The sequence below is a fragment of the Lepidochelys kempii genome, chromosome 6 (assembly GCF_965140265.1).
Source record: "Lepidochelys kempii isolate rLepKem1 chromosome 6, rLepKem1.hap2, whole genome shotgun sequence".
NCBI lineage: Eukaryota > Metazoa > Chordata > Testudines > Cheloniidae > Lepidochelys > Lepidochelys kempii.
The window spans coordinates 46,004,911-46,031,107 of NC_133261.1; the positions used below are offsets into that span (position 1 = coordinate 46,004,911).

At 39.8% G+C, this 26,197-nt stretch overlaps 1 protein-coding gene across 12 annotated transcripts in view; it reads right to left on the minus strand.

Moving 5' to 3' along the window:
* Positions 1-26,197, minus strand: part of ANO3 (anoctamin 3) — a 403,981-nt gene that overhangs the window by 145,214 nt on the left and 232,570 nt on the right. For all 12 annotated transcript variants that reach the window (XM_073347809.1, XM_073347804.1, XM_073347803.1 and 9 more), the window contains 2 exons: positions 16,921-17,127; positions 12,175-12,246 (listed from right to left, as the gene is read on the minus strand). In XM_073347809.1, coding sequence (XP_073203910.1) covers positions 12,175-12,246; positions 16,921-17,125 — 277 coding nt within the window. In that variant the 5' untranslated portion in view covers positions 17,126-17,127. The remainder of the gene's footprint in view (positions 1-12,174; positions 12,247-16,920; positions 17,128-26,197) is intronic.

The window sequence follows — 26,197 nt, forward strand, 5'->3', positions numbered from 1 at the left end:
CCCTGTTATAATGTCCAATTCAAAACTGCCAAACAAATGCCAGACTGTGAAGGCCCTTCTTAAAAAAAAAAAAAAAGGAACAAAAAAACTTCAATGGTGATACATTACAGTAAGTGAGAAAACTGAAAAAAATGTACAAACAACATCTGGGTGGTAAAAATGGCAGGTGCTATACAGAGTTGCTGCTAGGGTTTTTATAGTCCACAACAGCAGTGTATGGCAGAGGTTGTCTGCTCTCGTTCCACGCATCCCTTAAAAACTTGTAGCCTCTGAGCAAGCACTCAGCAAATGAGTCTTAGACAGAGTTTGTTATCTCGTTGGTATAAATCAGGAATAATCCACTGAATTCAGTCGGGACTTTGGACCAGAGTTCTAAGGACAGGATCATTATATTTATGTTCATATTGTTTGTTCTGGAAATGACCCCCTAAACATATTTCTTCCCTACACAGATTCTTTGGGCCCCTGAAAGTATAATGTGTGGTCTGCTCCTTCAGGCCTCTTCAGAGACAAAATACAGGAATCCATTATCACTGCTTTAAACAGCATATCCAGTCTCCCTTGTTTTGGGTGTTCATGTGAATTCCCAGAATATGGCCAAAAGAAAAGAAAGCAGAAAGGCTTAGGTTTTGATCCTTGAAACACATGTGCATATACTTAACTTTAATTTACTTTATTTTGAAGTTTATGAGATTATTCAGATGCTTAAAGTAAGAGCACATATGTTAATTGCTGAAAATAACATTATAATAACTGTCATTTTGTTCTTCTTAGTAGATGCCAATCTTGCAAACATAATTAGTGGGAAATCTTTATTTCCAATATAAAAAGTTACATGTTTTTGTTAAGTAACCACGTAAATTACATTGAGATTATTTTAATTGCTAAATCATTTTTGAACAGAAGTCACTTAGCAAGTTTTATTTAAAACTTCATTAGCCTTGATTGACTGTGTGAATATAGTACTCTAAACAGGGCTGGATTAACCTTTTGTGGGCCAAGAACCAAACATATTTGTGGGCCCCACTAGGGAATGAAGGGGCCAGGGGCAAGAGCACAGCGGGCAGGGTGGATTTGATTTAAAACATGATTTAAATCACTAGTCAGGAAGACTCAATTTAATCATAGTTTTCTACATAAAAGTGCATTCTTGTTGGTTGTTATAACCTTAATACATATTTTTTACAACTCAGAGATAGATGTAGGTTTCATTTTTAGAAGGCACACACTATACATTTTTAAAACAGTGATTTATTTTGAAAAAACTTTTCAGATGAGTTTTACAGCTATATCAGAAAATGAATGATTTTTTGGTTATTTCATTTACGAAGGATAATTGAAGCAGATATTTATGAAGTCATTGGAAGGTGAACTATATCCAATTCAACAGGTTAATCATTAATATTTGGTGGATTTTCTTGCCAGGCTGTATTATGAAGAGAACATCACCAGACAGACATTTAAATTGCTTTATTTAACTAAAACAACAACAACATTAAGTACCGGTATTCTGGATTTTTTTCTTCAACAGCAAACATAATATTTTAACAAAAAAGTATATGTTCCTTGCTTCTCATATTTATCTCCAAACTTCTTCTCCTTGTCCAGATTCTATTCCGCCCCCAACAATCTTCTATTCCTTGAACTTTTTGAAACTTTTCACTTTTAAAGAGAGGTAAGGGATTGATTCTGTGTACACAAATTTTCAGAGGGACAATAGAGCTGAGGTCTGTTATTTCTCACCTCTATATATTATTTATTTAAAAACATTTTTGCTGTTACAAGCATTTTACCTCTGGAGACACATATCCACAGTTTGAGAACTGCAAAACTAAGCATCTCTGATGGTATCTTCTAGACTGAGCACTGAGTCCCATTAGGTAGATAGAAAGATTAATTTAAATAATCTATACAGAAGCCTGTGGAACCCCATATGATTGGGTCCCTAATCCATGAACTATCAGAACTCATTTACAAAACTTTTCTTAAACATTATGTGAATATATTGTCTCATACTATAGAATTAGAATTTATAATCCCTATTCCATGATGAGATATAATGTATCTTAATTAAAACTATCTTTAGATAGGCTTTTTCCTCAAAAATCCAATATAAATTAAAAAAATCCATTTTGTTTTTTTTAAAACAAGTAATTGATTTTTATCCACCTTGACAGCGGGGCATGGCAGGGTGGGGGGAAGGATTGGTCCCCAGCTGGAGCAAGGCAGGGGCCACCGGCAAGGTGAGCACAGTGGGGCACGGGGGGAGGATTAGTCCCTTCTGACTGGAGTAAGGCAGGGGCTGGGGGCAAAAGCACAGTGGGGCAGGAGCAAGGGTTGGTCCCAGGAACAAAGGAGGGGCCGGGGTTAAACTGCAAGCACAGCAGGGCTGGGGAGGGGGTAAACAGGATCCTGCCCACTGCCCTTGCCCACATAGATCAGGTACCTACCTTCTCCCTGGTTCTAGCCCATTCTCTTTGTCTCTCCATGCACTGAGCAGGGCTGGGGTTGCAGGGTCTGGGAGGGAGTTAGGGTGTAGGAGCAGGCTGGGGGATGCAGTGCAGGGTCTGGCCAGGACCTAGAGTGTGGGAGGGGGCTCAGGGTTGGGGCAGGAGGTTAGGTTGTGGAGCGCTTACCTGGGGCAGCTCCCATTTGGTGCAAATGGTGCAGATGGGAATGTGGGGGGTGGGTGCAGGACTCCTGATTGGTGCTCAGGGTGGGGGTGGGGACGTGGAGGGGGTGCAGGAGTCAGGACTGTGGGCTGGGTGTGTGTGCGGGGGTGCAGGAGTCAGGACATGGAGGACTGGGTATGTGACGGGAGTGTAGGAGTCAGGGCAGAGGGCTGGGGGTGTGGGCTGGGTTGGGGGGGTGCTCCCAGTCCCCTGCCCTGAGTGACTCACGGCAGGGGGCTGGAGGGGGTATGCCCTGATTCCACCCCCATCCCCAAGGCCCTGCCCCCACCTCTTCTCCGCCTCTTCCCCTGAGCGGCAAGCGTGCTGCGGCTCCACTCCTTCCCCTCCCTCATGCGGGCGAACAGCTGTTCGGTGGCAGGGCAAGTGCTGGGGGAAAGAGGTGGGAGAGGAGGGAATTTGGCTGCCAGTGGAGCCTGCCCTGCTGCAGAAGGAGCTGGTGGGACCAAGCTTCTGCCCCCTGCCCACCGCTCTCTCCTGTGGAGAAGAGCGGAGTGGGCCGGCCGGGGCCCCTTTGGAGCATGGGACTGGTGCCAGTGTCACCATGGTAAATCCAGTACGGACTCTAAAGCCCCAAATGCAGTATGGTAGCCATGCAGGTGCATAAATAAGCTATTATGATAATTAATATCTGTAAATTATACTATTGCTGAGAGAAAACTTCTAATTGTACCAGTTAAATTTTTATAGTCCTGGGAAACTAAGCAACATGAAGAAAGCAAAAAAACCCAAAACACCAAAACAAAAAAGCAACCCCCCCCCCCCCACAAAAAAAAGTGTTTTTCAAAGAAAACCAAAGACGTTTTGATAATTTCAGCAAGCAAAAAAAGTGACATTTTTTACTTTTAAAGTTAGGATTAACTCATATTCCTATTGAAATCAATGGGACAAGGATTTGCCTTTAAATAAATTAGCTATCAAGAAATAAATACTAATACTAAATAAATACTAATAATTGTGTGTATACACACATACACACTTATTAGTATTTCAGAATGCTATACCTGGCAGATGGACCAGCACATGATATGCACTTGGCCCCACATTCCACACTCAGCAGCGAAAGTGATATAAAGGAGTTCCAGGCGTCACTCAAAAAGATGCTAGACTTCTTCTTCAGAATTGATTAGAAACTTAGGAGTCTGGTTAGTATATTGTTTTGTTTTGTCTTCTCAGTCACATAAAAATGTGACCAGTGATTTCAGTGCTTACACATCATCGAAGGCATCTAGCCTTTTAGCATAAGCAAACTCTAAATCTGTGAATGTGAATTTCACAATGAAGGAATGTAAGAGATTAAAAACTGTTGACCAGACTTTTTAATTCTAGGAATCCTTTGTCTGGTAATGCCTGAAAGTACTCAGTATATAATTTGGACACAGGTTTCTCCCCCCGCAGGGTCTGGCCATGTTAGTACAGTATGCGTCTTCTGGATATCTAGAGATAGGACACTAGATGGGGAGGGCATGTACTTTAAGCAAATTAAGAGAATTCTTTCCAAGATATCTGCCTGGTGGGTCTTGCCCACATGCTCAAGGTCTAACTAATTGCCATATTTGCAGTCAGGAAAAAAATTTCCTCTGGGTCAGATTGGTAGAGACCCTCGGGCGTTTTCACCTTCCTCTGCAGTATGGGGCACGGGTCACTTGCAGGTTTAAAGAAGTGTAAATAGTGAATTATCTGTAACTTGGAGTCTTTAAACCATGATTTGAGGACTTCAGTAACTCAGCCAGAGGTTAGGGGGTCTATTACAGGAGTGGGTGGGTGAGGTTCTGTTGCTTGCAATGTGCAGGAGGTCAGACTAGATGATCACAATTGTACCTTCTGACCTTAAAGTTTATGAGTCTATGGCTAAGGGAGCCATTTCACATCTTCTAATGCCTAAAATAACCCCCTCTGCACCTCTTGTATAAGAAAATATTGACATAATACTACTCCCATTTTTACATCTTACATAATGTTGCTAAAGTTTTTGACTCTTATCATGTAGAATACTGTATGGTTTTTGTTTGTTTTAAACAAGGCATAGCACACTGATAGGGAAATTTAATTTTAAAAACTGCCATTAAATAAGTAGTAGGGTGCTTCGAGGATTTTCTCATAACTTAACTCTATGCAATGACTTCAATCTATGAATTTAAGGCTGGTCCTATAGTTCAGTGGTTCTCAAACTGTGGGTGAGAAGAGTGCAGTCAGATACTTGTCTGAGTCTCTAGTGAGAGATGTTAAACAATGTCCCAGGCCATATAAAATACAGCAAGTTCACTTTATGTACAAGTCTTCTAATTTTCATTGACACAAAGTAACTGTGTGCAGCTATATGGTCCTAGTTACAAAAAAAAGTGAGGTCAGATTCTTTGTGTGACTCATTTAACTTCCTTTTTTGGAGGCTCTATTGAGGGCACTTTGCTGTGTCAAATAGTGTTCCATAAAATAAACCACTACTTGCACAAACACCTGGATGGAGAGTTCCAAATGTGCTCTGAGTCCTTAAACTTATGATAATTTGCTTTCCATGTGAGAATAAAACTTGATCTCTTCCAAATCCCCAGAATAATGTCGCAACTGGGGGCCGGGGGAAGAAGAGGACAGCTGAAGCAAATTCAGAGACTTCTGTGCTGTATTTTATCCAACTGTACTGCAAATGGTGATGTTGCTGGGTGATAAAATAGCTTCTAATTTAGTGTTCCATTGCATCTTCCACTCACCCAGTTCAGCAGGCATAGAGCTTTTGTACTGCTATAACTATATCAGAATATTTGAAATTAAGTGGCAGATTTCTGACACCTTTACTCATGTTGCATAGAATCTTAGGCTATGTCTACTCTACTACCCTAACAACAACATTGTAAGGTGTGCTGTGTGGCTGCTCTTTATCGCCAGAAGAGCGCCCTCCCAGTGACAAAATAAAGCCACCCTCAACAAAGGGTGGCAGCTTTGTTGCGGGAGCGTGGCTCCCATCAATGAAGGGCTAGCCACACCGTCACTTTTCATGACTAAAACTTTTGTCGTTCAGGGGTGTGTTTTTTTCACTCCCTGAGTGACAAGTGTTTTAATGGTGAAAGTGCGAGTATAGACAAAGCCTTAGTCCCAATGAGTAGAGTATTTCTTGATTAAAGTGCTACTTAAGATAAGAGTGGTAAAATTGGCTTCTAGATAAGCGATGAGACTCAGAGCTAGATTTAGGAACGTATTTAGGTGCCAAAGGATGCAGATAAGCATTAGTAGGATTTTCAAAAGCATCTAAGAAGATTAGGTGCCAAAGTGCTTTTGAAAATCCCACTAAGCACCTACTGACATCTATAGGTGCCTAAGTACAATCAGAAACAAGGCCCTCAATCTTTGAAAGAGTGCACATTAAATCTTTCAAGGGGGAAAAAAAAGCAAGCAGGCAGCATTAATGCCAATGTTCAGGACATCTGGGAAGTTGACTGGGGAGCAAAGTGTGCCATGTAACAAAGGTTTCCTTGCTTTGCAGTGCTCCAGTCCTGCCACTGTCCTTATGTTCTCAAATACAAAGGCGCTCCCAAGGAAAGCACAGAGAGAACAGTGAAGTTACTGTTTTTCCTTTTCTGTGTGGTTTGGTGCCTGTGCACCCTATTCTGTTCTCTTTGCTCCGCACCATGCAGTGGAGGAGAGCATTTGTCCTGTAGTGGTTATAACTGAAGGCAATGCATATAAATAAAGGGCAAAGTAGGAGTGGAAGTGGTTTAGTATTGAGGACAGAGCAGAGTGAACACAAAACTCTGTCGTCAGCTACATAAATAAAACAATTAAACTTTACTCATGTGTGCTGCAGTTTTTAGTGCAATGGTAAGACGCTTATTAAAACAAGCTATTTAACATTAATTTTTGCCAGCTCTCATCAGGAAAGTACAAAACATGTTATGTAATAACTACTGCTATCTAAATGCTACAGAGGCTGGGAAGAGGATATTTGGGTGACTATTTATGGAAATTCAGTATTACTTCAACTATCAGCATCCTTGCTTTGGAGCCAAAAGTCCCTAGTTGAAATCCCCAGAAGAGCAGATTCCAGCACAGATTCACAATTAAACTGAAAAATAATTCTTAAAAAGTTTCCCTTTAATTACTTAACTCCCATTAATGAATCCAGCTGCATGATCTTTAAAACGGAAAACAATTTCCTTTATAGAACTGTATGTATGTACAACCCTTCCTTGATTATCTCCCAGATTGACTATTTTACTTCACCCTTGTGCACTAGTATGCTTTTTTATCAAGCATTTCTACACCTTGTCTGAAATCCAAATATGTTATAATGCTTGATTATATGCGGACACTCTGAAGGACTCAATCAACAGATTAGTGTGGCTACATATCGAATATCTAGAACTAAAAAATTTCTTGTTTATGTGACTTTCTACATTTAGTTGACTCAGCTCACTGGGCATGGCTTATTTTCATTAAATTAAATTTTGCATTGCTTTGCACAATGCTTTGTGATACAAGACAAATGGGCCAGATCCTCGGCTGGTGTAAATCACTGTTAGCTTAACTGAAATCACGTTTGAGTTCACTTAATGAATATACCAATCAAATCCTGCTGAGGAACAAGCCCAATACAAAGTAAAAGGGTCTTATGGGGCATATCTTTATGGGGAAAAAAAAGATGGCAGAAGGTAACTAGAAGGCAATCCTAAACATATACTTCTTTCCCCAAACAAATACCCACAGAGGGTTTAATTTTCAAAGGTACTGTCATAAATATAAAGGGAAGGGTAACAACCTTCCTGTATACAGTACTGTAAAATCCATCCTGGCCAGAGGAGGCACAAAATCTTTTCACCTGTAAAGGGTTAAGAAGCTCAGGTAATCTGGCTGGCACCTGACCAAAAGGACCAATAAGGGGATAAGATACTTTCAAATCGGGGTAGGGTGTGGGGGGAAGGTTTTTGGTCTGTCAGTTCTGTGTGCTGACACAGATCAAAGAAGCAAGCAATCCAGCTCCATTAGAATTAGTAAGTACTAGCAAGGGAATGTGTTAGCTTATTTTTGTTTTGGCTTGTGATTTTCTCTGTGCTGAGATGAAGGTGTATTCCTGGTTTTCTTTTTGTAACTTTAAAGTTTGGCCCAGAGGGAAATCCTCTGTGTTTTTGAATCTGATTGCCCTGTAAGATTATCTTCCATTCTAATTTTACAGAGGTGCTTCTTTTACCCTTTTTCTTTATAATAAAGTTCTGTTTCTTTTAGAATCTGATTGGGGTTTTTTTTAGTGTCCTAAAAAACCCCCCAAGGTTGGTCTGTGCTCATCTTGTTCTTTCTCAAGCCTCCCCAGGAAAGGGGGTGTGAGAGCTTGGGGGTGATATTAGGGGGGAGTAGGAACTCCAGGTGGTCCTTTCCCTGAGTTTGTCTAAATCACTTGTTGGTGGCAGCATTACCTAATCTAAGGTACAAGGGAGAATTTGTGCCTTGGGGCGTTTTTAACCTAAGCTGGTAGAAATAAGCATGGGGGGGTCTCTCAGGAGGGTCCCCATGTCTGTACCCTAGAGTTAAGAGTGGGGAGGGAACCGTGACAGACGCAAACTGTAGTTAAGTACCCATTTCCCATTCTGAGTCAGTGGGTGCTTGAGCCCTGTTAGTATGACTTTGAAAATCTATCCCAGAATGTTTAATGCCGGAGTAGAGTTTTGTAATGGAATGACATCAGCATGTTCTTGCAACCTTCAACTTCCCTGTTTCTGATGTAATTGTTCTAGAGGAAATCTATACTTTCAATTTTGCTTATACTTTGTTTATTATGCAGCATTTTTTTTAAATATGTATTTATTCTTACAGTATATGAAAAATAAATACTACAGGAATGAGAATGCTTCCTTTCCTCGCTTTCTACAATTTCTTTTAGACTGTGCACAAAATTGTTCGCACACATATAAAAGACTGGTTTAATGCTCACATGATAACATCTCCTCAGACATCAGAGGGACTACCAGCTCACAGCTGGATGAGTTGCATCTATCACTCTAGTGGAAGATGGTAGTATTTTGAGTTCTCACAATCCTAGGTTTAATCCTCACCATTGATCAGTTTCCTGTGTGTTTGTGGCCAGTTTGCAAAATGTAACAATCCTCACACTTGCTAACTGCTGTACGGACCCCTTAGCTGTGAGTCGTCCTCCTCTTCAGAAAGAGATCACTGAAGGCTAGAAAAGGCCCCAGAGATGCTCTGAATAATCAAAAGCCAGGAACAATAGGATGAATGAGTAGCAGATTGAGGAGAAACAGTCCTAAAGTTTGAGGGTCAGACTAAAAGCTCTATGAGGAATGGAGAGGTTAGTCAGATCTCTAAGCTTATGCTCTGCAAGCTCCTGTCTCCTCCATTAACAGAAGGATCCTCAGACTCTGTATGCTGACTGTGAGGAGTAAGGGAAAATACCATGCCAGAGACCTAAAGATGAGGTACTTCATAACCCTGCCCTCAGTGTAGAAGCACCCCCAACCAGAAGGTTCCCTACACCTGCAATAAATGTAGGACCTTATCCAAAGCCCAGTGAAATCAATAGGAGAGTTTCCATTGACTCCAGGTGACCTTTGGATCAGAACCTTAATTCTTTGAGCTACCACTCAAAGAAAACACCACAGAGAAGGATACATCTTTTAAAAAAAGCAGCTATGATGCTGCCTAATTAAAAATTTACCACACTCACTTAATTTCAGCCCTATCTTTAGTGTTCTCATGGGGCAGTTGTAAGAGGTTCAGTGAGGAAATGAAGCACATTAATCAAGTGTATTATGCAAGCTACATCAAAATGTACTAGCACTGACTAAAGCATTTAACAGTGCTTTGTCATCCTCACTTGTTTAGAGAGCAACACTTTAAAAGCAAGATCCTTCTGCTTGCTGTTGTTCAGAATGAAAAGGAAAAATGGAGCCTGCAATCTTACTTCATGATAGGTAACTTAAAAGAGATCAGTAGGCAAACTGCATGTTAAAACTTATTAGTTACTTTAGTTTTTATTTTTAGTCACAAACTTTGGATTTATCTGGTGTCCTGTGGTAGAAATCAAGCTTTCTGATTTGTTTATTTTAAAATAATTTTCACTCTTTACATTTGGATTTTATTTTCCATTTATAACACTTTCTTCTTGCTTGAACAAAGCAAATACAACCTTCTACTCTCAGTTACATTGCTGTAAAGCCAAAGCAATTCCATGGAGTAACCCTGGATTTACTCCAGTGTAACTGAAGGCACATTTTAGTCCAGAGTGCGTGAGCAGTTCTGCTGAGCACATGTGCTGAATAGGCCGCATCTCACCTGTCATGCTCGGCAATATCACAACAATAACTTAAACCACAGCAACCAAGCCCCTTAATTCTTTCCACTAAGGGCTGGTCTGCACACAATTTTTGTACTAATTAAACTATATCTATATCTATTCCCCTCGGGCGGGTGCAGTTATACTGGTATAAAGGTGCTTACATTGGTATAGCATATTTTCATAAATTTAAATCAATATACTAAAAGCACTTTAAAATTATGTACAGACAAGCCATAAGAATCAACTTCTGAAGAAGCTGAGCAGGTGCTGGTTACCGAGTGGAGAGTACAGCAATCCAGAAGTTAAATAGCACAGACTGGGCAAGGACAGGGTGGGTCCCCAGTGGATGTTGGCTGCCCCATCCATCTCAGTGAGGTTTAAGCTCAGATGCTCAGTGATGACAAACGTCAACAGTGTTAACTATTTCATCCTTCATGTATAAATGCCAGAGGGGGTCTCAGATCAGCACAGTTCACTGGAAGTGACATCTTATTTTGATACCATAAAGTGGGTGGTATTGGGGAAATGCCACCATGTCTCTCCCCCCCACCCCCCCAAATCAAGAAGCAGCCAAGTTCCATGGGCATACTATTAAAACAAAATCAAACCATGAATTTTAAGCCAGAGTCATGATTTTGGAATATTTAGGGATAGCAATTCAGATTGCTAAACTGCCAAGGAGGCAACTACACTAATGAGCCAACACCCCCATTCTAATTTCCACTTGCTCCTTTCAACCACAAGGACCCACTTACCTTCCCAAATACTATATCCAGGGCAATGAGAGAAATCAATGCTGAAATATTTGGGTGATGAGAATTACAGAAATGCCTCTAATTGAAAACAAACAACAGGGGTGTGCATGCAGACTGACCTGTTGTGGGCGTATGAAACTGCTATTTTTAGTCATTATACGGAGTGTGACCAGCAACAGTTTTCATAATAGTTGCTTATGCTACATCCACAAAATACATGTGTTTGTGCTTGCACAGATAACTGCATGTGCACACAATTCAGATATTTGTGTGTACAACTTCCTATGTTGTGTACATCAATGCATAATTTTACACATTTACTATTTGTGTGTGCATGTACCCACTCATTTTGTAGGAGCACATACGATACTACTTTTAAAACGTGTCTAGGAGTGACTTTTCCCTGATATTCTTTGATCTTCAAAAAGATTTAAGTGACATCATTACTAGGACAAATATGCCCAAAACAACAATTTTCTGATATATATTTGCAAAACTGCAATAATTTTGTGTGTGTTTTCTCTAGAACATAAGTATCATTCTTTTCTTTAAAAAAAGTCCCTGCAGCATTCATGAGCCATCCTAAAACAACGTATCATTGCACGTGAACAAGAAAAATAAATAAATAGTAACAAGGAAACTAATTTAAGTTATAAACTTCCAAGAGGTCATATTATAAACTACAGTGATACAAAAAAGTTATTTTCATGTGTATGAAAAATATCTTCACAATATTTAAAAGTATCTGATAAGAGTATGGAAAAATCTATACATTTACATCTTACATTCTATTGCTTATTCTCTAGAAATTCCTTGAAAGTTTTTTCCAATTTGGCAAAGGACAAATTAATAGAGGCCCATTTAAAACATCAGAAGAGATGAGGGAAGTTAGGACTAGAAAGCTTTATGGAATTTCTATTAATTCTTTTGAGAGCTACATGAAACCATATAATCAATTCTATTCCCATCAGCAACTCTCTCATCTTGCTATCTTCTTACTGAAAATATTTCAAAGTTTTCCAAGAAACAAATTATAAATGTATGTTCATATATCCTGTGTGTCTGTGTTTCCTTGAAGAGTCAATATTTGTTATGTAATCTGTTATTTTGCAGATTTTATTTTTGCAAGATTGGTATCTACTTCCAACTCCAACCTACTCTGATATTATAATTAATATACTCTTTTGGGGTGAATGAAAGGAGGAAGTGTCAATGCACTTCGACTACAAACAGAAGTTGTCAACATGCATACATGAATTTTTAATAAACAAAAAAAGGCTATCCAACATTTTGAAAATAATCCTTGTGTGTTGTTTTAACTTATCAAGGTCTGCCTTTTCACACAAAAATTGGAAGTTCAGCTTCAAGAATGGAGGTTTCAACTGTGAGAGTTAAACAAGAAAAACAAGTTTTAAAAATAACAGCCGATTGAGATAACAAAGAAACTCACCTAAAAATGGATCACTGTATTCTGTATTAGACAACTTGAGTAAGTTGTTTTCCAGAGTCTCCATCACTTTAGCTGAAATAAATGCAAGTTTCTATCAATGTAATCTTTTTGTGTTGCAAACAACATAGAAACAATTTCTGGCAGCTACACACTCAGAATGGCCAAAGCAAGGCATTAAACATACTGATAAACTTTGTAGAGCATTTTCTGCTAGTGATAACAGAGCATCATTGAATTATCAGTGCCTGTGATTCTCTTTCTGCTGAAGCTTAAACTCATGTTAAAAAATATTCAGCTATCACCACATTTGGAGGAGAATCACTCACAGAGTTTGGTAATAAAAGCTGGTCAAATTCTTTATCTGATAGATTTTGCAATATTCTTCAAATGTAGTTAATTATTCAGTGAATAATTGTTGTAATTATTTGCCCAATTCTGCTGGTAACACTGTTTCACGTGGGCAGGGCACTATTACCTGTAAACTCCTGGGCTGTCTCGCCAGTCCAGGAATGACATCCCATATCAGAGCCTGTTTTAAGCCCTTGTCTCAGGCCTGAGTTTATTGGTTAAACAAAAATGAAGGCAAAAATACTGCAATGGGTAGTTCCTGTGCCCTACAAGGGCTCCAGCTCCCAGCAAAGGCTTTTCCCTTACCTCTCACTTGCCAGAACCATCCAGGTCCTTGCTCTGATCCCAGGAATCCTGCAATAGCCTATCTGCTCCCTGAAGTTCTCATTCCCCAGGCCATCTGCCTGCAAGTCAAATAGCTCGGCTCCTATAGTAGGGTGAAAGAACCGCCCTAGGTTCTTTCACCTACTATAGGTGGTCTCTACTCAACTGAGCTCTCACAAGCTTTTATAGTACCAGGTAGTCTTCAGGCTATCAAACTAACCCATAGGTCCACAGCCTCAGCTGAGAAGCAGTTGATTAGTCACAGGCTGGACCCATCTCTCCTTAAAAGGGCCAGTCACCCAGTGACAGTGACATGCACGGGCTCTGACTTATGTTGCTAACTGAAATATTTCTAAATCATTTTATAGGTTTTTGCCAAGTTAGATTTGGGCTTGTGATGTGATAAAATGAACAAACAGAAACAAAAAAAACCCAAAAACAACAAAAGGAAGATTGATTTAAACCTCACATCACAAACCAGACCTGGAGAACAGGATAAGCTCACACAAGTATTTGAGGGAAATAAACAACAACAAGGAAGGAGAGGAATTGTAGGAGCACACCTAAGTCATGTATAAACAGAAATTTAAAAGCAGCTGCCAAGCAGGCCAAGTGTGAACCGGGAGGTTCTCAATGTAGTATATACAAGCACCACCATCAACAAAACATACATTCCATGAGCAGATAAAATCAGAATAAATACATGCATCTTCCATTATGCTCTTAAATCACTATCAATTAGCAGCTTCTAAACTTAATGATTCTGGAAATGGTGACAAAAAAACAATAGATGCAGATAAAAGCCAAGACCCCAATCCTGCTATGTACATGCTGACCCTTATGCCTTAATGGAGTCCCATTTATTTCAATGGGACTCTTCTGTGTGTGTGTGTAGGGGAGGGGAAGGGGCTCTCTGTCTGTGTGGAGCCAGTTTTGGGTAGAAGACCTGTGATATCCATTACCCCCCCATTTACAGGTTTGCCATTGTCCAGGGTCATGACATTTCTAATCTGGTGCATTGTGCATTCATTCGGAGGTACAGGTATATATTTATATATTTAGTTCACATACTATAAATACATTGGGTGAAATCCAGGGCACACTGAAGTCCATAGGAGCTTCACCATTACCTTCATGGGGGCCACGATTTCACACAATATTTTCAGTATGTATTGTAAAAACCATAACGCATGATTGAGCAGCAGCTGCCCTATTTTTCTAAGATCCCCTTAATGAAATAATTTCCAGGCATTCTTTAAATATTAAACAAGTAGCACAGATACTACAGGTTTCAGAGTAACAGCCGTGTTAGTCTGTATTCGCAAAAAGAAAAGGAGCACTTGTGGCACCTTAGAAACTAACCAATTTATTTGAGCATGAGCTTTCGTGAGCTACAGCTCACTTCATCGGATGCATACCGTGGAAACTGCAGCAGACATTATATACACACAGAGATCATGAAACACCCTCCCACCACACTGTCCTGCTGGTAATAGCTTATCTAAAGTGATCATCAAGTTGGGCCATTTCCAGCACAAATCCAGGTTTTCTCACCCTCCACCCCCACACACACAAACTCACTCTCCTGCCGGTAATAGCCCATCCAAAGTGACAACTCTCTTCACAATGTGCATGGTAATCAAGGTGGGCCATGTCCAGCACAAATCCAGGCTCTCTCACCCCCCCCCTTTTTTCCCGGGGACACACACACACAAACTCACTCTCCTGCTGGCAATAGCTCATCCAAACTGACCACTCTCCAAGTTTAAATCCAAGTTTAACCAGAACGTCTGGGGGGGGGGGAGGAATAGGAAAAAACAAGGGGAAATAGGTTACCTTGCATAATGACTTAGCCACTCCCAGTCTCTATTTAAGCCTAAATTAATAGTATCCAATTTGCAAATGAATTCCAATTCAGCAGTTTCTCGCTGGAGTCTGGATTTGAAGTTTTTTTGTTTTAAGATAGCGACCTTCATGTCTGTGATTGCGTGACCAGAGAGACTGAAGTGTTCTCCGACTGGTTTATGAATGTTATAATTCTTGACATCTGATTTGTGTCCATTTAATCTTTTACATAGAGACTGTCCAGTTTGACCAATGTAAATGGCAGAGGGGCATTGCTGGCACATGATGGCATATATCACATTGGTGGATGTGCAGGTAAACGAGCCTCTGATAGTGTGGCTGATGTTATTAGGCCCTGTGATGGTGTCCCCTGAATAGATATGTGGGCACAGTTGGCAACGGGCTTTGTTGCAAGGATAAGTTCCTGGGTTAGTGGTTCTGTTGTGTGGTATGTGGTTGCTGGTGAGTATTTGCTTCAGGTTGCGGGGCTGTCTGTAGGCAAGGACTGGCCTGTCTCCCAAGATTTGTGAGAGTGTTGGGTCATCCTTTAGGATAGGTTGTAGATCCTTAATAATGCTTTGGAGGGGTTTTAGTTGGTGGCTGAAGGTGACGGCTAGTGGCGTTCTGTTATTTTCTTTGTTAGGCCTGTCCTGTAGTAGGTGACTTCTGGGAACTCTTCTGGCTCTATCAATCTGTTTCTTCCTATTCCTACCTACATGCCTCCAGCTTTCACCCTGACCACACCACACGATCCATCGTCTACAGCCAAGCTCTGCGATACAACCGCATTTGCTCCAACCCCTCAGACACAGACAAACACCTACAAGATCTCTGTCAAGCTTTCTTACAACTACAATACCCACCTGCGGAAGTGAAGAAACAGATTGATAGAGCCAGAAGAGTTCCCAGAAGTCACCTACCACAGGACAGGCCTAACAAAGAAAATAACAGAACGCCACTAGCCGTCACCTTCAGCCCCCAACTAAAACCCCTCCAACGCATTATTAAGGATCTACAACCTATCCTAAAGGATGACCCAACACTCACACAAATCTTGGGAGACAGGCCAGTCCTTGCCTACAGACAGCCCTGCAACCTGAAGCAAATACTCACCAGCAACCACACACCACACAACAGAACCACTAACCCAGGAAACTATCCTTGCAACAAAGCCCGTTGCCAACTGTGCCCACATATCTATTCAGGGGACACCATCACAGGGCCTAATAACATCAGCCACACTATCAGAGGCTCGTTCACCTGCACATCCACCAATGTGATATATGCCATCATGTGCCAGCAATGCCCCTCTGCCATTTATATTGGTCAAACTGGACAGTCTCTGCGTAAAAGATTAAATGGACACAAATCAGATGTCAAGAATTATAACATTCATAAACCAGTCGGAGAACACTTCAATCTCTCTGGTCACGCAATCACAGACATGAAGGTTGCTATCTTAAAACAAAAAAACTTCAAATCCAGACTCCAGCGAGAAACTGCTGAATTGGAATTCATTTGCAAATTGGATACTATTAATTTAGGCTTAAATAGAGACTGGGAGTGGCTAAGTCATTATGCAAGGTAGCCTATTTCCCCTTGTTTTTTCCTACCACCCCCCCCCCCCAAACGTTCTGGTTAAACTTGGATTTAAACTTGGAGAGTGGTCAGCTTGGATGAGCTATTGCCAGCAGGAGAGTGAGTTTGTGTGTCTGTGTGTGTGTGTGTCCCGGGGGGGGGGGGGTGAGAAAGCCTGGATTTGTGCTGGAAATGGCCCAACTTGATGATCACTTTAGATAAGCTATTACCAGCAGGACAGTGTGGTGGGAGGAGGTATTGTTTCATATTCTCTGTGGGTATATAATGTCTGCTGCAGTTTCCACGGTATGCATCCGATGAAGTGAGCTGTAGCTCACGAAAACTCATGCTCAAATAAATTGGTTAATCTCTAAGGTGCCACAAGTACTCCTTTTCTTTTTACAGATACTACAGTGATTCATCTAAGTATTGTGCAGTCTGTAAGTGGGTTGTTGTTTTTTTTTAAACTTATCACTTTCTGTAAGCATCTCTAGTAATAGTATTATGGAAACTTTTCAAGATCAAGTTTTTGTATTTTATTATAATTTCACTATTTTCCAAAAAATAAGCATTACAAACTCAGGCACTTCACAGCTTAGGAAAAAACATATATTGGAAGGAAGATGGTATAAATAAAGGACAACTACTCACCTCGTTCTGACACTACATCGACTGTAGCTGTTGAAGAGCCTGCACTCGGAGGCCGAGCCTGTGGCTGGAGCCTATTTGGCTGAAGAAATGAAGAATGTTTGCTAAGACAGTGAGGGTGTGTTTGGCTCTGTGCTAAGCATGGCATGGATCTTCTAGAGGGCTTCAATGGAGGCTCTTTCACTGTCTCACTCCTGCTTGTGTTCATACCTGAAACATCCAAAATATACAGAATCAGAAGCTATGTAGTATTATGTGTTTTTTTTAAAAAGAGAAAGGTAACCATCTGGATTGAATTAGGAAGATTCAAGAATTTTTTTTTTTAACTACCAAGTAACTTTTCAATAATATTTTATACTGTTCTACCATATAGAACAGGGCTTCAGACTTTTGTATTGGTGACCCCTTTCATTACCAAGCCTCTGAGTGTGACCCCCCCCCTTATACATGAAAATCACATTTTTATATATTTAACACTATTATAAATGCTGGAGGCAAAGCGAGGTTTGCGGTGGAGGCTAATAGCTCATGACCCCCCATGTAATAACCTCGTGATCCCCGAGGGCTCCCGAACCCCAGTTTGAGAACTCCTGATATATAACATTTCATCCATAAATATCAACATGCTTTCCAAGTGTTAATTGAACCTCACAATACCCCTGTGAAGCAGGCAAAAGTATTTTTGTACCTCCATGATAAGTAAGTAAATGAAGGTAGAGACTATATTTTCAGCAGGCAATTTTCTTTTCATAGGTGAAAATCTGAACCTGCAAAAGTTGTACTAGCATTCTGATACCTGCAGGTGAAACGTAGTTCAAAACTGCATTCTTGCTCCTCTAAAAACCTGACTAAAAGTGAAAATTAATTGAGAGGTGGAAGTCTTCTGACTTTCCTTTGCAATTTAAAGTACAAATTTTCAACAACTGCAGGAGGCATAAAAGGTTGCCACTTTATTTCTATACAAGAAGGTCTTCTCATCCAGAAGAATGGGTCTTTCAGTTTTGAAGGCAGCTACTAGCCACAAAAGGAAAAGTTGACCTTTCTGAGCCACAACTCCAATATCTTAGTGTCTTTGGAACACACCAGAAGATATGAACAAAAACAATATACAGCCTAAGGCTCCCAAAACAAACTTCCTGATTGGGCACTGAACTAGTCATAAAGAATGACAGACGAGTCACACCAAGCTATTAAAAAATAAATCACTGACTTTTTGACAAAATCACCCCCCTCCGCCACACACAAACACACACACACACACCATGCTATTCCCCTATCTACCGAGGAAGATCAGAAGATCTCACTACCACCACTATGCAGGAGAATACTGGGAAGATATGGAGTTATTTATTCTAGGCCAAAAGGTATGCTAAGCACCTCACAGAGCAAAATTTAGATATGGTCCATGGCCTCAAGAATTTATCATCCAGAATTAAGATGCAACATAATGAATGAGGGCAAGAACAACAAACTGTTAGAGAAGGGTGAATTGAGCGAGGATTACAACAATAAAATAATGCAAGAATTCAAACACACTGCTCAGTGACATCTTTTTTTTCTTGTTTACTTTCCTCTAGTCTTATATGCTTTACATCAGGCATGAATTATGAAGGCGCATTTACTGGAGTTGTGTGGTTTGGATTGGCGCACAGTTCTCCCAAGCACATGTAACCAGAATCCAACAAACAAACATACTGCCCTACTCAGTGTCCATCTCTTTAGTACATATGCATGGATGTGAAAATTGTTTCACAATACGTTCAAGAATTTAGAGTAGTGTTTTCTGTCAGTATATGTAACTTTCAACACGGAGGTATTTAGACATGCTAAATAAAAAAATCAAATGTAGGCCTTCAACACACACTCTTTATATCTCTGTGACTTTTAGCTTAGCTGTTTAGTGGTCAGGCTTTTTGCTTTGCCTCAGAAGAGCAAAGCATACTCAATAAAGCCCTACTCTCCTATTTATTTCAGTGCCATTTGCTCTTAAAGGTCCTAAACACTTCATTCCTATTTATCAGGAAGTTCTCCCTATGAAAATATACTAGATAAGTTTATCAACTTCCTGTCAGAGTTAGTAATTAGGAAACATTAACTCAGCTTTTGAAAATACAGCAAGAACATGTATCTATCCTACTGACCCTCATTCTTCCCTCCAAAGCTTGCTTGCTGAATTTTTTCTTTACTGAAATATCACAGTACAAGAGTGTTTTGAGAGATTTAATAGCTCTGATGATAAATCAACTGCACAGCACTTGTTAAAAAGCAATATGAGATTCTAAACATGTTAGTCAGGTGGCCTTATGCCACCCCAGTTAACAGTAATTCACTCTTCAAAGCACACTTTGATGGCATGACTAACGCACTCCATTCTGAGAAGAGCATGATAAAATATTATTTCCCAACAGAAGATATAGACCTTTCCTTTTTAGAGTGTAATTTTACCTGTACTCATCTTACTGTATTTTCCACTCTCCCTCAAAAAATGATTTGCTCAATGTGCCAGGTCCTCAGATGACTGACACTGTAAAGTCATTGTAAAGGTTTGAGTTTTTCAACATTAAGTTGGAAATGCATATATGCTTGTAAAAACAGATACCACATGCAGTTACCATAATTAAATAACTCAATCAAGACTCCACTTTAATAATGATAATCTGCACTCGCCATATATCACAGACACTGTAAAACTCCCTAAATATTTCAGATACTGTAAATCTCATCTGTACATTTTAAATGCAATATAGGAACTAATAGAGCATTCTCAATCAATGAGATTAAAATTCATTAGCATTTTAATAAGACTTAAATCCAACATTTTCATTAATTTTAAACCAAATCTGGGATATTATTCATTCTTCACACATTATGGCAGAAGAGTGAATACAGAAAGCCAAATAAATAAATTCCATTGTCTTGTTTATGTGCCCAGATCTGCCAAAATGCTTTAGTTACATAGGTGCCTCCAAATTGATGCCAAGAAACACCAAGAATGAATTTGATGCAGGGGTCGTCTGACTGGGCAGAATTTGGACTTTATATCCAATATAAAACTTAAAAGCATTAAGGCTGTATTCCAGCTTGTTGATAAATTGCACAGTCATTTGCTTGGCCACACTTTGGTTCATTATGAAATATACTGAAGAGACCGAATAACCAATGTTGATTAGGTTTGTTAATATGGTACAGGAAAAAAAGTTCTATACATCAGTCTCCAAAGACAGGTCCCGTGCATCTATGGTACATTCGCCTTATGCACAAGGTGTGCTCACCAACGTTACATCCCTGAAGCCATCTTTTTATAGCCTACTCGTTTACCAGTAAAAAGCACTATATGCATCACCTGAAAGGAAACTAGATTCAATTAATCAGCTTTTTACCTTGTTTTGGTATCATGATGTACCCCTTTATCTTTTGTTCTGAACTCATGCATTCCAAGTACTAAGGGGCATGAGGACACCTCCTAAGCCTGTACCAGGATAAAAAGATTTGTAAGGGCAACTCCCTTTCTTTGCTATGAGGAAACAATTACATGTTCTTGCACTGACAGTTTTCCTATCTACTTAGGCCAAAGCTTACTTCAGTTAATGCAAGGCGTTATGGGTTACTTCGCATAAGCGAACAGGATTATAATAAAACTACAGGGCAATCTGAGCTATGTAACTGCTATATTAATGCTTAAAATGTATACTTAAATGCTTGGAATATATATTGCGGGCAATACTATCAGCATAATATATATATATATATATATATATATATATATATATATATATATATATATATATATATATATATATATATATATATATATATATATATATATATATATATATGGTAGCTAGTATATTTTAGTCAACATTTAAATGCTTCAAAAGACACAACCTGTGGTGTTCTCTTTAGGAACTACATTGACTAAGGTTCTTTTCTGTGTGTTATAGTTTTAATAATGCAACATGAAACAACATGGATGAAAGCAGAGTCTTAAACAAGTTTAGATTGAAAGAACCAGATAACAGATTTAACCAACTCTGAACTTATTGTTGGAAACTTATTCCTTCCAAGACTTTTCCACTTGGCTTATCAAGAACACCTTGTCCATTCTGAGAGAACACTTCATCTAGTTTTCTGAGACCCAAAAAACTCAGTTCAATTCCAGATTTTGTCCTTCAGGTTCCTTTATTTGGCACACAGCAAAACTAAACGGAGTTGAGTTAGGAGGTGGGTATAGGGCATACCAAGCTTAGGAGGTGGGTATAGGGCATACCACACATCCAAAGTTACATAGAAATACCTTCCCCTTTATATACACATTTACACATTACTTTGAATTTACTATATATTGAATCACACATTTTGGGATTGGCATGGTTACTTTGCAGAAACCAAACCCTGTGTAGCATGCTCTGTCCATGCATTGCCTATGCTCGACCTACTCTTTACCTTATTTCTACATTCTTAATTTATCTTGTCCATTGTTAGTAAATCGTTCCCTGGGTGATCTCCCTCTTATCCTTAGCTGGCTTAGACATTCTGTCTTTTTAGCCTATTGACCTATTTGATTATCTTATTTAGCACAAACATTCTGTTTTCAACCTAATGATCTGTTTACCACTCTACTTCTATCTTCCAAGAAATGAGCTCTGCGTAAGCTTGTCTATCTCACCAAACAGAAGTTGGTCCAATAAAATAGATCACCTCACCCACCTTGTCTCTTTAATACCCTGGGACCAATATGGCTACAATGCTGCATATAAGAAATGTATTAATTACGCATGTCAGGCCAGGCCTCAGCTACACTTATGGTGAAGTTACATTAAGTGTCCATTAGAGGTCAATCCACTACAATACGTTCCTATGGTGAGTCTGAAGAAAGTCCCCTTTCATTTCCTATCAGAGAAGGGATAAATGACTCTGGGATCTATGGATATGGGCCATGGTTTGGTTGAGGTGGCTATGTATTATGTGCACACAAAAATGCTGACCCTGATTTGTGATCCCTTGGTTATGATGACTTGTGACTCCTGTTCTGGAGATCCTGCCTCTCTGCAGAGCTGGAATTTGAATGGGCAAACTCTGCCTATAGCACAAGTGTGTGCGCTGTTGATCTGCTGCTGAAGGGAAAACAGAATTTGTTTCTAAAATGTAATTTAAACCAGTGATTACTCCATAATATGATCTTATTTGTGGTATTTGGGGAAGTCTGGAGCCCACACTTACGTACTTTGCATATGCAATAGATCCACAGAATCTTGTAAAATTTTTGCCTCCGCAGTGTACTTCCATATAGAGAATTGGACAGTATATAGGGATCAATCTGGTATTTGGTACATATAATGCACCATAAACAACTTTTAAATGATATGCAAGCATTTAGTTGCTTTGGGGCTCTCATACTTTATAAGGTACACGTCTAATTAAAAATGAAAGGACCTCAGACTCAGATAAGGAGTCATTCTAATCTCTGAAGTAATTTACACTCTCTTTTCAAAGGGCCTGTATTTATGAATTTACAAAATAAAGAACTTTTCTATTACAAGTTATGTATTGTTTGTATTACAGATGAGGGCCCTATTGTACTGGGCACCGTACGAAGCCATAGTAAGAGACAGAAAGGTTTAAAATCTAAATAGACAAGATGAAATGGGAGACAGGAAGTATTAATACACCAATTTTACAGATGGGAACTGAGGCTCAGAGAGATTAAGTGACTTTCCCAAATTCACAGGAAAACTGGCAGAGTGAGGAATCAGAACCCAGATATCTTCAGTGATAGCCCATGTCCTTAAACAGAAGGAAGGCTTCCTGTCGTCAAAAACCGAATGACGAAATATTCAGTAAGTCTATTGTGTAAAAAGGATGAATTTCTTGGGTCTTCTGGTGGGTTTCTTGTTGGTGTTTGTTTTAGTAGGTTGTTTGTGGGTTCTTGCACCAATGCTTTAAAAAGGAAAAAACAACAAACAAAAACAGGGAAATACTTTTGAATGGAATGGTATGAAATCTGTTGGAATAGTTACTTCCTGCAGCCGTTGCCAATTCTCAGGGTTACGACAGAATTCAGCAAAATCCACACATGGCAGTAATTCTCAATGCTCAAGTCAGCTGATTCAGGGTGATGTTACAGTGGTAAAAATAGCAGTGTAGATGTCCCTAGTTGGGTTGGAGCCTACGGTCTGAGATCCGGCATGGGGGTTGGGTCTCAGAGCCCAGTCACCGGTCGGAATAGAAACATTTACACTGCTATTTGTAGCCCAGGGGTGAGTGCCCCATTAGTCCAAGTCAGTTGACCAGGGCTCTCAGACTTGCTGCTGTAGATTTTTATATATATTTTTATTATGTTTTCTCTAGTGTACATGACAAAACACTTCCCTTGACTAGTGTTGCCAACTCACGATTTTGTCATGAGTCTCAGGATAATTGTTTTCCTTAAAGCCTCAGCTCCTGGAATCAAGTGAATTCATGATGATTTCAGCCTTCATTCTTAAAGAAAAATGAAGTTTCTAGCCCTTGTGGCTGTGAAGAAAGCTTCGAAATGTGACCCCAGTGCTCCCTAAAGGTTCAAAAAGCAGAAGGCAAATAAAAAGAACGCCAAATCTCTTATTATTACATAATCTCATGATTTGATTTTTGGTGAGCCTGAGTCATGTTTTTGAACATTTGGGGTTGGCAATACTGCCCTTGACTCTATTCAGAAGAGTTTAGGAACATTGCTCATACACAACATAAGCTTTTTCACAATATAAAAAGGCTTCATTCCTGAGGTACTAACTACAAGTTAATTCAGCAGCAGCGAAGTAGTTAAACAAAGCTAAAACTCAAAAATAATAAAGGGACAGTGTGCCAGCTCTCAGAAAATATGTCTCAATGGCCACATACATTATCAGTTATTCAGAAAACACAGACTGACATCTGTTCCTTCTTTTACAGTCTTCACCCATAAGCTCTTCCAGCAATGGGGAAAATGCCAAAATGTAGAGACAATTGCAAAATTCCAGGTTTGGACTGATCTGAAATTGGGTTCCCTGCCCCTGCTCATTCCTACTGGGTAGATCAAATTCAAATGGTTTATTAACCACGGTAATTGACTTGGTCTAGATTACGGTATAACTTTGATTAAAAATACACATATACATTAGTACAAGAGATTTCTTTAACATTACTTCAAGATATTTATACTGCACTAAAGGCATGGTCTGTCTTCAGGGCCACTCAGGGAATGGGAGGGAGCAAAAGGGGATATTTGCCCCAGATCCCCCCTTTGAGAGGGCCCAACTAGGTCGCAAGGCCACTCACTGGAATTCAGCCACTGGCCACTCACAGTGGAGTGGCAACCAGACCAAACCTGAGTGGTGCTGCGACCTCGCGTACCAGGTCACAATGCCTAGAGCAGGGAGCTGCGCCCAGCCCCACAGAGGTGGAGCTGAGCTGCCACTGGGATGAATGTGGTGTGGGCTCACTCTCAAGCCTCCCCCATCCTTTGGCCTCTCCTCAGTGGTAATTTTTTTGGAAGAGTTGGGGTACCCAGGTTGCAGATTTTCCCCCAGATCTCCCAAAACCTGTGTGGCCCTGTCTGTCTGTGAAAATCATGTCCTTACGGAGTTGGGGTTATTTAAAACAGATTAAAAAAATAAAACTTTTCGAAAAATGTAAATAGGCCAGGCAGTAAGGTGAGCCCTGAGTGAGAAAGATTTAAAGGAATATGATAATTCAAACTCTTACACATTACACATGACAACGGATATGAAAATATGTGGAAGAGTCTCATTTCTATAACACTTGAAAGGATGTGTGTTTAGGTGACAAGTAAAGAAGATGCACAGGATGCGTGACAGGAAAGTAAAAGTTTACTATGCTACAGAAATGCCTAATGCAAATCCAAAATATAAACAATTCAGGTAGGTGACTCAACTCCAGTGATAAACAGCCTGAACTCATCCCACATTTTAGACTCAAACTCAAAACATTTTTTTTTTCCTGAGAGTCTAAAATATTTCAGTTTTGGCCACAGCCAGAAGTACCAAAATATGGTGAGAAGGACTTTTCTAGTTATATTATATTCCGATGGTAGTGGAGTCAACAGAATTGTTTTCTAATTACATGACTTACTGTTTTGGTGCCTAAATTTAACGAGGGTTGCACAGGTGTCGCTAGGAACATAATCCAAAGTGAAGTGTAATTGAATGAAGGAAATACCCCAGCCTGACTCTCAGTGTATGTCTACACAGTTGCTGGGAGGTATGATTACCAGTGTGGGTAGACAGATCCATACTAGCTCAGCTCAAGCAGTGGACCCTCAGGCACTAGCAGGGGCTCAGGCAAGTCACCAAAGTTGAAGCTTACCCAACCCTCTGGATCCAAACTTGAGTGACTGGCCCGAGTTATTGCCAGGGCTGCAGTGTCCACTCTAATATTTGTAGTGTGCTAGCTCAAGGTGAGCTAGTGGGACAGTCTCTCAACCCACTCTGGGAATCTCACCTCCCAGCTTCAGTGTAGACATACATTCCCAAAGGCTAGGATAGAGGTGTGAAATTTCAAAGGTGGCTTTCTGAGAGCAGTAATCAATTAACATAAAATCATGTGACGCCTCTGTTGCGAATAGCCTAATAAACCGATGATTACTGTTAGTGTCACTGTATCAATGCACTGAAGATGTATACAATGGGCAGATCCCATTTATGAAGATAACAAATGTTTATAGTAAATAAGACAAATTACACAGTTGACACAATACAATAAGGTTGAATATTTAAGTGGAAGGTTGGTTTGTGTGCATGTCTGTGTGACTGCGTTAGGGATGGTGGTAGATGAAAGTCAAAAAGGAACATTTTGCACTTTGGCTGCTTTGTAACTCAGTTACAGCAGGATTAGAAATAGGAGACCGCTGAGTATATTTTGAAGGAGCAGGGGCGGAGCTTGAAGAGCCATTACAAAGACTTGTATGTAGGAGGGAGGCAGAAATAATGCAACCCACTTAATTCAAAACTCAGGAGCAAAATCAACTATTGTCTTAATTAATTGGTAATTTGAAGTATGAAAGTTGTATGTTAAGTTTAATAATTGAAAAATAGATCTTTCTGTAAATAATTAAGATTGTGTGAGTGTTACATAGAAGCAAGGTTAAATGAAGAAAAACATTCTTGAATAGATAAAATTATTATAATCCAACATTACCACAAGATCATTAGCAAGTTGTTAATAAACTGTTGACCATTTAGAGCTCAAATAGCAATTTTAAATTAACAATCAAATAAAAGGTTTGAACACAGCATCTTCTGAAACC